Below are 17322 nucleotides of genomic sequence, written 5' to 3' on the forward strand. Positions count from 1 at the left end.
CCTCTCATCCTCATTCTCAGCTCCTATGGTGTGATTGCCCGTGCTGTGCTGAGGATGCGGTCAACAGCTGGACTTCAGAAAGTCTTTGGGTCATGTGGAGCCGATCTTCTGGTTGTGTCCCTGTTTCTCATTCCAGGAATGTTTATATATCTCCAGCCCCCATCAGGAGGTTCTCAAGATCAAGGAGAGTTCATTGCCCTTTTTTATACTGTTGTCCCACCCAGCCTCAACCCTCTAATCTACACTTGAGAAACAAAGAGGTAAGAGGGGCAGTAAAGAGATTAATGGGGTGAGAGTAAGCCTGTGTACTTGTGACATGAATAGAATAATGGAGCATCTCTTCACCAGTGGTTCATCTGCCCATCCATGTATCAACCACTCTTTCATTCACTTACTTTGTCAGCACTGATGGAGCATGTACTTTCACTATATCACAGAGTTTGTGGCATTAGATATGAATTCAACACAGACTGCCCACATGACAACCTCCCTAGAGTGGAGAAAACAACCATGTAAAATCAAAATCAAACTCAATATTAGATTTTTTTCAGTGGTGCAATCCTAAAAAAACAAAGGTATGCCTTTCTTAATTGAAAATGAGATATGGATTTATTCTAAAAATTGATAAAAGGGCAGGTGTTATATATGTTTCTCTTTTGGCCACACCTGTGGCATTTTAAGTTCCTGGGCCAGGGATCAAATCTGAGCTGCAGCTGCAACCTATGCCACAGCAGCGGGAATACCGGATCATTAACCTGCTGAGTCACAGTGGGAGCTCTGAGCAGGTCTAATTCTTATGGAGAGATGATATTCTTAATTGTAAATAACCTATACTGTGTCTTTTAATTTCTTGCTTTTTGGGCAGAATTTGTCATAAAATTTGTCTTGTTTTGATTAACTATAGTGAAATACCTTAAATCTTTTCTCCAATACATCCTTTTTTTGAAAGTAGTTAATTTTGAGAGAAATTTTGGTCTATGTTCTTTATTATACCTTTATCAATAGTAAGAAAATAAGTTTCATGAATCAGCGGTCTCTGAAAAAATGTAGCAGAAGTAAGCACCTCATATTTCGTTTTTCCCTCCAATATAGTGAGTAGTGTAAAGGAGATGGAAATAACTTGTAGTTATAATATATAGCTTGTGAAGTAACGGTCATCCATAGACTAGGTCAGGTAAGTACTTGGGGCCCCGGCATAACCTAAGTTTCTAAAAAGAATATCGGAAGCAACCAAGTACTAGGCTCTGAAAGCAATTTGATAAATCTGATGTGTACTTGAAAGAATTACGTGAAAATATACTGGAAAAATTATGACAAAGCTGTTTGAAAAATGTTAGTTTTTTTCTTTTTGAGCTTGATCTGACTTAAATATTAGTGGTAAGTACATTACGAAAATCAACTTATATATTTTCCGAGTAAGGAAATGTATTTTTATTAAAGTAATAGTTTTGTTACCTGTATTATTGCTGCTATCTCTATCTGAAATAAGTGTAGCATGCACATAACATTTTAAACTGGAATCCGTATTGTATGGTAATCCAATTGCCAGCTGTAGTTTTGAGGCCTGTAACGTTTTCACATGATTGATTCAAATCCCATTCCCAGAGTTCCCATCATGGCACAGTGGGAAGGAATCTGACTAGGAACCATGGAGTTGTGGGTTCGATCCCTGGCTTGCTCAGTGGGTTAAGGATTCAGCATTGCCATGAGCTGTGGTATAGGTCGCAGATGCAGTTGGATCCCATGTTGCTGTGGCTGTGGTGTAGGCTGTCAGCTATAGCTCTGATTTGACCCCTAGCCTGGGAACCTACATATGCTGCGGGTGTGGCCCTAAAAGGCAAAAAACAAACAAATAAAAAAACCTTATCAAATCCCATTCCCTAATTTTTTTTTCTTTTCTTTCTTTTTTTTTTTTTCTTTGCTTTGCTTTTTAGGTCTGCACCTGGGGCATATAGAAGTTCCAGGCTAGGGGTCCAATAGGAGCTGTATCTGCAACCTACACCACAGCGCATGGCAATGCCTGATCCTCAACCCACTGAGCAAAGCCAGGGATTGAAACCGCAACCTCGTGGTTCCCAGTCAGATTCGTTTCTGCTGTGCCACTTCAGGAAATCCCATTCCCTAAATTTTTAAAATGAAAAACACATCCCCAAACTTCCCCTCAGTTTCTGGTGTGGTTTGCAATTACATTGATTCTGATGTCTTTGCCTTTGTGTGTCTGTCATTCTTTATCTCCACCTCGACACAAACAGTAATATGGCATACATTCATTTGTCCTTAACCTATTGTCTAAGAAAGGAAGAACCAAGAATCATGTACATGTAAGGACTGTTAGTAAATAATTAGTGCCGCACAGAGTGAACCATCACAGAGCAAAATAAAACTTTTAAAAGCAAACCCAATAGTTTAGTTCTTTGAACCACCGTGTACTTATGGAAATCTTATTGTTTGCAACACTTCATGTAATACGCTGGCCTCTCACTATCTAATTCAAGAAAACTGTGGGAGTTCCCATTGTGGCTCACTGGTACTGAACCTGACGAGTATCCTTGAGAAAGCGGGTTTGATCGCTGGCCCTGATCAGTTGGTTAAGGATCCAGTGTTGCGTGAGCAGTGGTATAGGTCACAGACATGGCTTGGATGCCACATTGCTGTGGCTGTGGTGTAGGCTGGCAGCTGCAGCTCCGATTGGACCCCTAGCCTAGGAACTTCAATGCGCTGTGAGTGCAGCCCCCAAAAGACAAACAAACAAACAAACAAACCCCAAAATAAAACCCAGACTTTGACATTTCTTGTCTCTTTTCTTTCTTTTTTGCTTAAAAACCATATGAATTTAAAAAAATGTAGACTATTTTTTTGGAATGCTGTAGTTATAGCATACATATATATTGAATCCTAGCTGTATTACCATGATCTTCTAATTAATTTGTAATTGAAAACAAAGTTCAGTTAACAAAATCCCCTCAAAGATTAACACAGATTTTGAGTTTATTGTTTTGTACTTTTCAAACTACTTATGTGAATCTTATGCAATTTTATCACAAACCACAATGAGATATCTCCTCGTGCCTGTCAGAATGGCTATCATCAAAAACAAGACAAATAACAAACGTTGGTGAGGAGGTAGAGAAAAGGGAAACTTCCTGCACTGTTGGTGGGAGTTTAACTTGGTAGAGCCACTATGGAAAACAGGGTATAGGTTCTCAAAAAGCTAAAACTAGAAGTACCATATGACCCAATAATTCCACTCCTGGATATAGATCTGAAAAGAAGAAACACTAATCTGAAAAGATATATGCACCCCAGTGTTCATAGCAGCATTATTTACAATTGCCAAGATGCGGAAACAACCCAAGTGTCCACCAACAGATAAATGGATAAAGGAGATATGATATAGGGGACACACACACACACACACACACACACACACACCCAATGTGTGTTTTTACTTAGCCTTAAAAAGAAATCAGATTTTGCCATTTGTAGGAACATGGATGGACTTGGAGGCAATTATGCTGAGTGAAAAAGTCAAACAGAGAAAGACAAATATTGCATTACATCACTTATATGTGGACTCTAAAAAATATAACAACCTAGTGACTCTAACAAAAAAGAAGCAGATTCACAAATGTAGAGAACAAACTAGTGAGAGGCGGCAAGTGGGCGTGGCAACATGGTGGTAGGAGACTGAGAGGTACAAACTATTGTGTGTAAAATAAGCTACAAGTATATATTTTACAACACAGAGAATATAAGCAATATTTTATAACTAGAAATGGAGGATAACTTAAAGTTGTGAATCACGGTATTGTACACCTGTTGACATCTAATATTGTACATAACTGTATTTCAGAAAAAATAAAGGGAGTTCCCATTGTGGCTCAGTGGTAAGGAACCTGACTAGTATCCATGAAGATGCAGGTTTGCTCCCTGGCCTCGCTCAGTGGGTTCAGTGATCCGGCATTGGCATGAGCTGTGGTGTAGGTCACAGACGTGGCTCGGATCTGGTGTTGCTGTGGCTGTGGCGCAGGCTGGCAGCTGCAGCTCCAGTTTGCTAGCCTTGGACTTCCATAGGCTGAGGGCGCAGCCCTAAAAAGACCAAAAAGAACACCCCCTGTCCCAAAAAAGAGAACAGAAAAGAGAGAAAATAAATTGCCTAACTTTGACTTTTCACCAACAACAATAAAATCTGAAGGGAAGAAGACACATGGCTTGCCGAAGTTTAAATGACCTCTGTGTGGCAAAATCAAGGTAATGACAGTAGAGTTTTGGTTCTGAGGCCCTTTGTCGTGACCAGCAATGCCCAGGGTAAACTAGAAGGTCTGAAATCCTACCACTGCCATCTCTGAACCTTGAACCACTCTTTGGTACTTTGACACTAACACTACACACATGAGCGTGGGTCACAGGCAACTTTACTGAAGAACTAAGAAGGAATCCAGCTTGTTCTCAGCTGAGAATGGAGACTAAATGCTGTGAAGGACCAGCTTCTTCTCTACCCCAGGAAGTTTCTGCTCCCCATCCAGACAGATGGCTCCAGTCCCCTCATACCCATTCCTGTGCAGCATATTCCCTAAACCCTGAGTGTGTCTCAGCAGTGCAGGCACAGATGTGTCATCAGATAATCACAGACACTAGCTCTGGCTTCCAGGCCAGATTCAGGTGTTTTATGCTCTTTTATTGGCCTCAGCGTCACATACTGTATTCTCTGTCTTACAAACATGGGACTGGAAGGTCAGGGGTATCACATGCTATGACAACATTAAGTGAGTTGAAGCACACGAAGTTTTCAAATATAAGTCCATCATATTCCAATTACAATTCGACAACTAAAATAATAACACTTAGAGGAAAAAGTAGTACCTGGATTTACTATAGATTTCACAATGATAATACTTTACCATGGGAATCTGGCCTTGTCACTGCAGCAGCTCGGGTTGCTGCTGTGATGCGGGTTTCCTCCCTGGCCCGGTAACTTCCCCATGCCACCAATGTGGCCAAAAATGATTTTTACCATGGGAGTAAAATTTTCTGTCTATAATAATGTCGTATTAACATATGTTTTAAATACTTTCCTGAAACATTGCAGAGTCTAATGCACACTTATGCCTAAGTGCTCCTGAGAGTATCTCCTAAAGACAGGATCTAATCCAGGATCACCGATTAGATGTTTGTGTTATGTTTCTTAGTGTGCTTTCTTTCTCACTCCACTGTGTCTAACCTTTTTTCCCCCACCCTCTCCCCGACTCAGGCCCTAGTGGTCTCTGGGACTCTTCCAAGTCATTGGAATCCTGAGTCTCACAATTTGAGTAGTCAATTGGTTTTATGATAGCTGTAAGACTATTTTTGTTTGTTTGTTTTTGCTTTTTAGGGCGGCACCCACTGCACAGGGAAGTTCCCAGGCTAGGAGTCGAATCGGAGCTGTAGCTGCTAGGCTATACCACAACCACACCAATGCCTGATCCGAGCTGAATCTGCGACCTCCACCACAGCTCATGACAATACCGGATCCTTAACCCACTGACAAGGCCAGGGGTTGAACCTGCAACCTTATGGTCACTAGTTGGATTTGTTTCCGCTGTACCACAGTGGAACTTCTGGAAGACGGTTTTTGAACCAGAATTGTGATTTGCACTTACTTGAATCATCTCCCTTAGAGCAGGGTGCACTTCTGCCTTGCAGGTAGTTTTGCCATGCAGACCTGAGGACACCTCTCGTGAGAACAAAATCATGGGTAAGCCTTTTTGATTTCGTCCTTAAAGTCAATCTCAAATACATGTTTGCATTTGTAGTATCTTTAGAGCTAGAGGTTAAAAGATTTTGCCGCTTTCCATTTATTCTTCAGGCAAGACATGCTTGGTTGGGAGAAGAAGAAAAGATTTTGGCTAACTTCCTTGCAAAGGCAATCTTGAGATTGTTCATGCAACCTCTCAAGGATAGAATAGAGTATACTCCCACCTTCGCATGTAATATGAAACTTCCTTCGGCAGAGCTTCTCAGTGGTTAATGACAGTATTCTTCATGCTGGAATATACTGAACATATATGACTTGGAAATGTGAAGCAGTCTTGTACAAACAGCATGTTTCTGTGGCTTTTCCCTGCCACTACCCTCAACATTCTTTATCCTTAAATTTTTTGGTGTATTCCCTTAGGAAGTCCCAATATTTCAGAGTCTGGAAAACACTCACAATTTTGAAATTAGTTGTCTTTACAGGCCTTCAAGATGAAGAAGCAGTCAGAATAGCTCTTAACTGTCTCATAACTAAGCTTTTGACACAAATCTTGCTGGGTTTTTCCCTCCAAACTAAAAATTACCAATGCCTCTGTGTTTAAGACTAGGTTAGACAAAGGATGTCTATGAAAATGATTAGAGATATTATTTCACATCACAAAATTTTCATTTGTATTGCTCTCTCTGTGTGTGTGTGTGTGTGTGTAAAATTAAAAAACCCATTTGGCAACCAGCCACCAATCAGGCAAATTGTAAAATTATTTAGAATTTTTTCCAAACTGTATATACCAAAGTCTATTTGTCTCAAGAACTGGACCAAGCATCGGATTATTTTTTTTTTCAAATGGCTGCACCTGCAGCATATGGAAGTTCCCAGGCTGGGGTTGAATTGGAGCTGCAGCTAGGTCCTGTGCCCAGCCACAGCAGTACCAGATGCATCTGCAACCTATGGCTCAGCTTCTGGCAATTCTGGGTCCTTATGCTGAGTGAGGCCAGGGATCAAACCTGGATCCTCATAGAGACATTGGGTCCTTAACCCACTGAGCCACAACGGGAACTCCAGATGATCTTTTTTTTTTTTTTTAAATTAAAAATTAGATATGGGTTGGAGTTCCTGTCGTGGCTAAATTGGTTAACAAATCTGACTAGGAACCATGAAGTTGCAGGTTCAATCCCTGGCCTTGCTCAGTGGGTTAAGGATCCGGCATTGCCGTGAGCTGTGGTGTAGGTTGCAGACGTGGCTCAGATCCCGTGTTGCTGTGGCTCTGGTGTAGGCCAGTGGCTACAGCTCCGATTTGACCCCTAGCCTGGGAACCTCCATATGCTGCCGGAGCAGCCCAAGAATGGCAAAAAGACAAAAAAAAAAAAATTAGATATGGGTCACAGTTGGTTCTTCTTTGGAAGAACATGCCATTTTCCATTAATAGTTTGCTTAGATTTTGATTGTACCAGAATGCATGTCAGAAAAGTTCAAATGATTCTTGTTTTTCTTACCTGGTAATGTCTTCACTACACAACACTGTTGATTTCTCATCATATTAATTCAGTATCAAGTAACAATAAAATCCTTTATTTGCTTAAAAACATAACTAATTTTTCAATGAAGTTTTAGGTTGAGTATGAATCCTAGAACTAAGTTTATTTTTGTAACTAAGGTAACTTTCCCTTTTAATGATACAGATTCTGAGCATCAGAGAGCTACTTTTGTTCGTTGAAGTAATCAGTTGCTTTCCAATCTAGAAATATCAATTGTTTCTTTCTCATAATGATTCTTGCACTGTTTCAGAAGGCATTCCTGGCTGTTTCCATCATGCGCCAAATGTTTACATGTTGTGGTTCGTTATTATATCACTAATTTTCTCTTACTGATTCAGGAGGTTCATGCTTATGCTCTTTAAAAGAAATGTTAAGAAACTTATGCACATATTTTGTCCACCTATTTAATTTATTTTAATATTTAAGAATACATTTTAAGGTTTTTAGGTAAATATTCAAACCCTGTATACTTTTTTAAAAAACAAGACCCACAATGAGTTTTTCAAGAAGAAGTAGCGTCTCCATAAGTTGAGGCTGATAGTCTCATGAGACTCCTGGTTGGTCTAAGATTTATTTTTTTTTTCTTTTATTTATTTATTTATTTATTTATTTTTTGAATTTATTACATTTATTGTTGTACAATGATCATCACAATCCAATTTTATAGGATTTCCATCCTGTGACCCCAGTGCATCCTCCCACCCCCTGAAATGTCTCCTTTGGAAACCATACGTTTTTCAAAGTCTGCGAGTCAGTATCTGCTCTGCAAAGAAGTTCATTGTGTCCTTTTTTCAGATTCCACATGTCAGTGAAAGCATTTGATGTTGGTGTCTGATTGTCTGACTGACTTCACTTAGCATGATAATTTCTAGGTCCGTCCATGTTGCTAAAAATGCCAGTATTTCGTTCCTTAATGGCCGAGTAACGTTCCATTGTGTATATGTACCACATCTTTTTGATCCACTCCTCTGTTGATGGGCATTTAGGTTGTTTCTGTGTCTTGGCTATTGACAATAGCGCTGCAATGAACATCAGAGTACACTTGTCTGCGAGTCATGGTTTCTCTGGATAGATGCCCAGTGGTCTAAGGTTTAGAGTGTCTAACTTGGAATGCCCAGTGGCAGCGTGCTGCCCTCTTAGACATGGCCAATCTTGCAGAAAGTGGTGAAATATTTCTTAAGGGACACTGTCATAGGAAATCCACTGATGAACAGTTGCCGTGATGACTAGCTTGAACGAATGGGTTTATATTATTACTTTATTCACTTCTTAACACCATTAGAATTTTAGTGTGTGCCACCAGAATAGAACTCTTTTTAATACATTTCCACAAACAGTGCCCTTATGGGTGCATTATTAGCCAAGTGTAACCTTTGTCTAAGAGCATTAGAAAGAACATGAGAAACAGGACATAGTTTGCAAGAAGACCCTGTGCCATGATCTGGGGAAGTTTGAGACAAGAATGATTTGTCAGAGAAACTCCTATATACCTACTCACTTGTCAAAGAATGTCATTTGATGTCTGCGAACTATCACTTGGAAGTGAAAACGCTCCTCACCAGGTTGCCCCAGGCACCCTTTACATCCTTATTCCTCAGAGTGTAGATGAAAGGGTTGAGTGTAGGAGTCACCACTCCATAGAAGAGAGCCATGAACTTGGGCTGGTCCCTAGAGATGGAGGAGGGGGTCTGAAGGTACATGCTAATGGCTGGGCCATAAAAGAAGAAAACTACAATGAGATGGGAGGAACATGTGCCAAAGGCTTTTTTTCTTCCCTCCGAAGATTTAATCTTAAATACAGCATGTCCGATAGAAGCATAGGAAGCAAGAATGAAGCATAGTGGCACAGCTAACATGAAAATGCAAACCACAGAGAGTGTGAGCTCATTGGTGCCCTTCTCACCACAGGCGGCCTTTATCAGAACAGGAATCTCACATACCAAGTGATCCAGTGTGTTGCAACCACACAGTGGTAAGTGTAATGTGACAGTGGCCTCTGAGACAGCGTAGGTCATTCCACCCAGCCACACAGTGGCCACCAGTAGGATACAGGTGCACCGATTCATGATGAGGGTGTAGTGCAGAGGCTTGCAGATTGCAACGTAGCGATCAAAAGACATAAGAGCCAAAAGCAGACATTCAGTGCCTCCCATTATGTGGAAGAAATAAAGCTGAATGGCACAGCCCAGATAGCTGATTGTCTTCTTCGATCGTCCCAGGTGAAAGAGTATCTGAGGGACAATGCTTGTGGTGTAGCACATGTCCAGAAAGGAGAGGTTGGTGAGGAAGAAATACATGGGGCTGTGCAGACGGGAGTCTAAGGTGGACACCAGAATGATGGCTATGTTTCCCACCATGGCCATGGGGTATGTTAGAAGCAGAATAATGAACAGAGGAAGCTCCAGCCAGGGACGATCCGCAAAGCCTAGTAGAATAAACTCTTCTGGATGGCTTTTGTTAATTCGTTCCATTATCTGCAGTTTGCTTCCCCTGTATCAGAGCAGTGGCAGGAAGTGTAGAAAGATTTTGAGAAATGACAAACACAATTGTGTATAGTGGGAGTATATGCATACAATTAAGCATCCATTCATAGAAGACTGGGTACAGTCACTTTGGTGGGGTTGGGGGAGGATAATTAAAAGATGTGACACCAGGGGACTTAATTTCTCCTCATGACCCTACAGCATAAAGACAGCTACCTTAAGCAAGTAACCAAACCTTTCTGAAATGGAATCTACTACTCTGTGTGATAAAGATGACAATGAGCATGTCCTTGGGCTCTGGTAAGGATTGAATGCCAAGCAGAAGTGACTGTGTTTCAGATGCTCCAAAGTAATGCTCTTTCATCCCTTGGTTTGCAGAAAATACCAGCTAAGGTTATTGGTTCCTACCTTCAGGTGCCCGATAAATAGATGTGGCTGGGTCTTAGGAACCAGATAGGTCTTTTTCAGGATCCCTGCTGCAAGGCCTTACTGAAATGTTAAGAAGAGTGAAAGGGTGGAGTTAGCTCTAGCACAAGGAGGAGGTGGAGAGAACCTAGCCCTAGCCCTTAGTTATCATCTAGATAGGCTTGTCCAGATGCAGGTTGAATTATTACATCATCCCCATGGGGACTAAGAAGGCTTTTACAATTTAAATCCATCTTGGTCATTTAGAATTGAGCAAGAAACTTAAACCCTTAGATGACAGCTTGCTGAAGTATAAACTGAGAGACTTCAGCTATAAATATGTTTCCCCCAACTCAAACATTTGTTGTTGGATGTCCCTTTTCTTGCATAACTACTTTGTTGAAACCAGGCCATTGATTGTTCATGTCAGAATTTATTATCTATCTTGTAGGAGTTTTTCTTTATCCCGGGGGCTTATCTTGTTTTTAGGTAAGGCCTTGGCCTGTTATCAACAGCTTACTTACTTATATGTAGCTACAAATATGACATTTATGTCCAGGGAACTGGAACAGGAGGAAAGCATTTCCACTGAGGACCAGAAACTCAATGGTTTAGAGGCAGCAGATTACATTTGGAGGCTGGCAAAGCACAGTTTTCACATACTCTGTTTCTCTGAGTCCTCAAGGCCATCGTGTGAGGTGTCACATCGAACTCCCCTGGGCTAAGATATTATTTTGATTCCAAAAGAACCCTAGGTCTGTTGTGCACAGTGAGATAATGTAATAATAATTCCAGCTAATCCTTAATGAGCCTTGTGTGCCAAATAGTACAGTAAACCTTTCAGACCCATGAATCATCTAGTACCTATCCCCAAACCTTATGACAAAGGAAATGTTAGTATCTGAATTGTAAGATACTGTTAATCATTCATCCCAGTTGTCTGCTAATGACTAGGGAGGTTCTAAAGATCAAAAAGCCATGAATCCCTTAAATGAGGTATTGAGATGGTGAGACTATAAATCCAGTTTTCAAGGTTCCATAGATGTATAGCTAAGCTCTAAAATTCTATGCTCGAACTCTGCTCTTTTCCATGTCATTCTCCTGGTGTTTCATTACTTTCAATTCTCTGATATCATGACATTTTGTCCAATTTTTCATCTACTTCCAGTGATTTTCCTTCCCTACATAGGGGACTATGTATCTGTGCATATTTTTTATGGCTTTGGCATTGCCCAAAGTGTGCAGCCATTCCCAGGTCAGAGGTCAAACCTGAGCCACAGCAGAGACCTAAGCCACAGCAGTGACAATGCTCAATGATGGGTCTTTATCCAAAAGGCAGCCAGGGAACTCTGTTTGAATATTTAAAGTCCCTTGTCTCTCCAGCTCCACTAACATTTTCATTCTAGTGTATCTTTTTTTTTTTTGCCACACCCATGGCAAGTGGAACTTCCCAGGCCAGGGATTCAACCCATACTGCAGTTTTGGCTTTGCCACATCTGCAGCAGTGTGGGATCCTGAAGCTGCTGTGCCAAAAGGGAACTTCTCTAGTGTATCTTTTTGTACATCATTTCTCATCACACAGCATTTTATTTATATTGACAGGGACTTTTAAGTTATGTGTAGGAAAATGTTATAGAAGAAAGGAGAGGTTTTTCTCTGACTTCAAAATGTCTGGAGAAATCAGGTGGATGGGTCAACCCATCAGATTTCTACTGCATATTTTAAAAGTTCACATGATTGGATGAAGGCTACACATTTCCTTTAGGTATTTAATACCTTTCAGGAATAGTGTTTGTTCAAATTTACATGCCTTTAAGATGGGTTTAAGTGATAGCCTGATAGAATCTGATTACAAAAAAATTCTAGTTGCTCTCTATAGGCACCAAACTAGTTCCAAAAAGTTTAGAAAGACTCTCTCCCAGCAATGAAATGCTTTCTTAATTCCCAGTATATATCTGTTACTATGATATACACACATTCCAACCTTCCCTAAAAATGGATAGTTTTTAAAATGGGTCTTTTGACTTACCTTATGTTGATAACTATAGTTTAAGCAGCAAAAGGAATTATGAAGGAACACAGCTGAATTGTTCCAACTTTCAGAGAAAGACAGAGAACCCTAGAGTACACAGATGAATATTTATGAATAATCTTTGGAAGTGTGTTTTCCATTTGATAAAATGCTGCCCCAAAGGAAAAAAACCCAGATTAGGAAGACAATCGTAGATAATATCCAGAGTGCTTTGCAGACGTGCAATTTATTTTATTCCTGAGACTCTTGGGCATTATTTTCAAACAGCCCATTTATGCTTATCCCAGATGAGTCAGCAGGCAAACTTCCTTGGGACAGAGTTCTCCATGGAAATGCTTCTGATGTACAGTTAATTACCTCCTGAATATGGGTTGGTAGCAAGTCTCCTTTCTTGTTAATTTGGTTTAGAATAAACTCATTTGATTTCTGAGAGCACTGGAAACTACTTTTATTATTTAATTCATTTATTTCTCTTTTTAATGTTTCTTTTACTGTCATGATTTTTTAAAGTGAAGCATAATTGACATGCAACAATACATTATTTTCAGGTGTACAGTGTCATGATTTGACATTCCTATACCCTGCAAAGTGGTAACAGTAAATTTTGCCACCATCGGTCACTATACAAAGTTAAAATTTTCTGTTTTTTTCCTTTTTTTAATTAAAATTTTTATTTTTTATAATGATTGCTATTTTTTCCACTAGGGCTGATTCACAGTGTTCTGTCACTTTTCTGCTGCACAGCAAGGTGACCCAGTCACACATACATGTATCCATTCTTTTTTTCTCACATTATCATGCTCCATCATAAGTGCCCAGACATAGTCCCCAGTGCTAGACAGCAGGATCCCATTACTTATCCATTCCAAAGGCTATCGTTTGCATCTATTAACCCCCAATTCCCAGTCCCTCCTACTCCCTCCCTGTCCCCCCCTGGCAAGCACAAGTCTGTTCTCCAAGTCCATGATATTCTTTTCCGTGGAAAAGTTCATTTGTGCCGTATGTTAGATTCCAGGTGTAAGTGACATCATATGGTATTTGTCTTTCTCTTTGTGACTTAACTTCACTTGGTATGAGAGTCTCTAGTTCCATCCATGTTGCTGCAAATGGCCTCATTTTGTTCTTTTTATGGCTGAGTAGTAGTCCGTTGTGTATCTATACCACATCTTCCTAATCCAATCATCTGTCAATGGACATTTGGGTTGTTTCCATGTCTTGGCTATTGTGACTAGTGCTGCAGTGAACATGCAGGGCATGTGTCTTTTTCAAGGAAAGTTTGTCCAGGTCTATGCCCAAGAGTGGGACTGCGGGGTCATATGATAGTTGTATGTATAGTTTTCTAAGGTACCTCCATACCGTTCTCCATAGTGGTTGTACCAGCTTACATTTCTTGCCAACAGTGCAGGAGGGTTCTCTTTTTCTCCACACCCTGTCCAGCATTTGCTATTTGTGGACTTATTGATGATGGCCATTCTGACAGGCGTGAGGTGATATCTCACAGTAGTTTTGATTTGCACTTCTCTCATAATCAGTGATGTTGAGCATGTTTTCATGTGCCTGTTGGCCGTCTGTATATCTTCTTTGGAGAAATGTGTATTTAGGTCTTTTGCCCATTTTTCCATTGGGTTGTTGGCTTTTTTGCTGTTGAGTTGTATAAGTTGTTTGTACATTTTGGAGATTAAGCCCTTGTCAGCTGCGTCATTTGACACTATTTTCTCCCATTCTGTAAGTTGCCTTTTTTTTATGGTTTCCTTTGCTGTGCAAAAGCTTGTCATTTTGATTAGGTTCCATTGGTTTATTTTGGCTTTTATTTCTGATGCTTTGGGAGACTGCCCTGAGAAAACATTTGGAAGGTTGATATCAGAGAATGTTTTGTGTATGTTCTCTTCTAGGAGTTGATGGTGTCTTGTCTTATATTTAAGTCTTCAAGCCATTTTGGGTGTATTTTTGTGCGTGGTGTGAGGGTGTGTTCCAGTTTGGCTGATTTGCATGCAGCTGTCCAGGTTTCCCAGCAATGCTTGCTGAAAAGGCTGTCTTGTTCCCATTTTATCTTCTTGCCTCCTTTGTCAAGGATTAATTGACCGTAGGTGTCTGGGTTTATTTCTGGGTTCTCTATTCTGCTCTATTGGTCTGCCTGTCTGTTGTGGTACCAGTACCACACCGTCTTGATGACTGTGGCTTGTAATGTTGCCTGAAGTCTGGGAGAGCGATGCCTCCTGCTTGGTTTTCGTTCCTCAGGATTGCTTGGGCAATTCTGGGTCTTTTGTGGTTCCATATAAATGTTTGGATAGTTTGTTCTAGTTCTGTGGAAATGTCATGGGTAATTTGATAGGGATTGCATTGAACCTGTCGATTGCTCTGGGTAGTATGGCCATTCTTACAATATTAGTTTTTCCAACTCAGGAGCATGGACTATCTTTCTATTTCTTTGACTCCTCTTTAATTTCCTTGATTAATGTTTTATAGTTCTCAGGAGGTAAGCTTTTGCCTCCTTGGTCAGGTTTCTTCCCAGGTATTTGATTTTTTTGGGGTGCAATTTTAAAAGGTATTGTATTTTTGTATTCCTTTTCTAATGTTTCATTGTTGATGTACAGAAATGCGACTAGTTTCTGAATGTTAATCTTATATTCTGCTACTTTGCTGAATTTGTTGATCAGTTAGAGTAGTTTTAGGGTTGAGTCCTTAGGGTTTTCTGTGTATAGTATCATGTCATCTGCATATAGTGACCATTTCACCTCTTCTCTTCCAATTTGGATACCTGTTGTTTCTTTTGTTTTTCTGATTGCTTGGCTAGGACTTCCAATACTATGTTGAATAAATAGCGGTGGTGAGAGTGGGCATCCTTGTCTCGTTCCAGATTTTAGTGGGAAGGCTTTCAGCTTTTCTCCACTGAGTAATATATTTGCAGTGGGTTTGTCATAAATGGCTTCTAGTATGTTCCCTCTATACCCACTTTGGTGAGGGTCTTGATCATGAATGGATGTTGGGCTTTGTCAAATGCTTTCTCTGCATCTATTGAAATGATCATGTGGTTTTTGACTTTTCTTTTGTTAATGTGGTGTATGACGTTGATTGATTTGCATATGATGAACCACCCTTGTGCACCTGGGAAGAATCCCACCTGGTCATGGTATATGATCTTTTTAATTTATTTTTTATTTTTTATTTATTTTTTTTTGTCTTTATGCCTTTCCTAGGGCCGCTCCCATGGCATATGGAGGTTCCCAGGCTAGGGGTTTAATCGGGTCTGTAGCTGCCAGCCTATGCCCCCTATGTGGGATCCGAGCTGCGTCTGTGACCTACACCACAGCTCATGGCAACGCCGGATCCTCAACCCACTAAGCGAGGCTAGGGATCGAACCTGCAACCTCATGGTTCCTCGTCGGATTTGTTAACCACTGAGCCATGACGGGAACTCCCATGATCTTTTTAAAATGTTATTGGATTGGGTTGGCTAAGATTTTGTTGAGAATTTTGGAGTCTATAGTCATCAAAGATATTGGCCTCTAGTTTCTTTTTTGGTATCTTTGTCTCGTTTTGGAATTAAGATGATTGAGGTGTCATAGAATGTGTTTGGGAGTGTTCCTTCTTCAACATTTTGGAAAAGCTTAAGGAGGATGTGTATAAGTTCCTCTTTGTATGTTTGGTAGAATTCGCCTGTGAAGCCATCTGGTCCTGGACTTTTATCTGTAGGGAGTGTGTTTTACGACATATTCAATTTCCTTTCTAGTGATGGCTTTGTTCACTTGATCTGTTTCTTCTTGATTCAGTTTTGGCAGGCTGTAGAAAGTTGTCCATTTCTTCTAGGTTGTCAAATTTGTTGGCATTCAATTGTTTGGAGTCTTCTCTTAGGGTTTTTTGTATTTCTGCCGTATCCGTTGTGATGTCTCCTTTTTCATTTCTTATTTTGTTTATTTGGGTTTTTTCTCTCCTTCTCTTGGTGAGTCTGGTCAGAGGTTTGTCAATTTTGTTTACCTTTTCAAAGTACAGCTCTTGGTTTTATTGGTTTTTTTAAATTAAAAAAAAAACTCTATTTCACTGATTTCCTCTCTGATCTTTATGATTTCCTTTCTTCTGATGACTAGGTTTCTTTCGTTCTTCTTTTTCTCATTCATTTAGGTGATGGGTGAAGTTGTTAATTTGAGATTTTTCTTTTTGAGGAAGGCCTGTATTGCTATGAATTTCCTTCTGAGCACTGCTGTTGCAGCATCCCAGCGATTTTGAGTGGTTGTGTCTTCATTATCATTTGTCTCAGCGTATTTTCTAATTTCTTCTTGATTTCCTCCTTGACCCATTGGTTTTTTAGTAGCATGTTGTTTAGTCTCCATATAGTTAGTTTTTTCTCTCTTCTTTTCATGTGCTTGATGTGTGCTTTCGTGCCATTGTGGTCAGAGAAGATACTTGAAATAATTTCTGTACTCTTAAATTTGTCGAGGTTAGCTTTGTGCCCCAGTATGTGGTCCCTCATTGAGAATGTTCCATGTGCACTTGAGAAGAATGTATATTGTGATTTTTTTGGATGTAATGTCCTGAAAATGTCAATTAGGTCTAATTTTTCTGTTGTGTCATTTAGGATCTGTCGCCTTATTGATTTTCTGTCTAGAGGATCTGTCCATTGGTGTGGGTGGAGTGTTAATGTCTCCTACAAATACTGTATTCCCATCGACTTCTCCTCTTTGTCTACTAGTATTTGTTGTAGGTATCTGGGTGCTCCTATATTAGGGGCATCTATATTGATGATTGTAATATCCTCTTCTTGAATGGATCCTTTTCCCATTAAGTAGTGTCCTTCTTTGTCTTTCTTCATGGCCTTCGTTTTTTTTTTTTTTTTTTTTTTTTTTAATTTTATTTTCCCACTGTACAGCAAGGGGGTCAGGTTATCCTTACATGTATACATTACAATTACAGTTTTTCCCCCACCATTTCTTCTGTTGCAACATGAGTATCTAGACATAGTTCTCAATGCTATTCAGCGGGATCTCCTTGTAAATCTATTCTACGTTGTGACTGATAAGCCCAAGCTCCCGATCCCTCCCACTCCCTCCCCCTCCCATCAGGCAACCACAAGTCTCTTCTCCAAGTCCATGATTGATTTTCTTTTCTGAGGAGATGTTCATTTGTGCTGGATATTAG

General features: G+C 40.1%; 1 protein-coding gene and 1 long non-coding RNA gene across 2 annotated transcripts in view; one reads left to right on the forward strand and one right to left on the reverse strand.

Annotated features, from left to right (window-relative positions):
* The window catches only part of LOC110257996 (uncharacterized), an 819260-nt gene that overhangs the window by 683520 nt on the left and 118418 nt on the right, over nucleotides 1-17322 (forward strand). The window lies entirely within an intron of this gene.
* On the reverse strand, nucleotides 8802-9740 carry LOC146401348 (olfactory receptor 2B11-like). Its single transcript, XM_084970339.1, has one exon. The coding sequence runs from the start codon at nucleotides 9738-9740 to the stop codon at nucleotides 8802-8804; it is 939 nt and encodes a 312-aa protein (XP_084826465.1).

This window comes from Sus scrofa, chromosome 7, assembly GCF_054392235.1.
Source record: "Sus scrofa isolate SSC_HxYL_T2T_F1_AM1 chromosome 7, Sscrofa_HxYL_maternal_Yorkshire_Landrace_v2.0, whole genome shotgun sequence".
In the NCBI taxonomy this organism is placed as follows: Eukaryota; Metazoa; Chordata; class Mammalia; order Artiodactyla; family Suidae; genus Sus; species Sus scrofa.

Bases quoted from the DNA above. Each gene is read 5' to 3' on its own strand.
- LOC146401348 (XM_084970339.1), bottom strand. From the start codon at position 9,740: ATGGAACGAATTAACAAAAGCCATCCAGAAGAGTTTATTCTACTAGGC.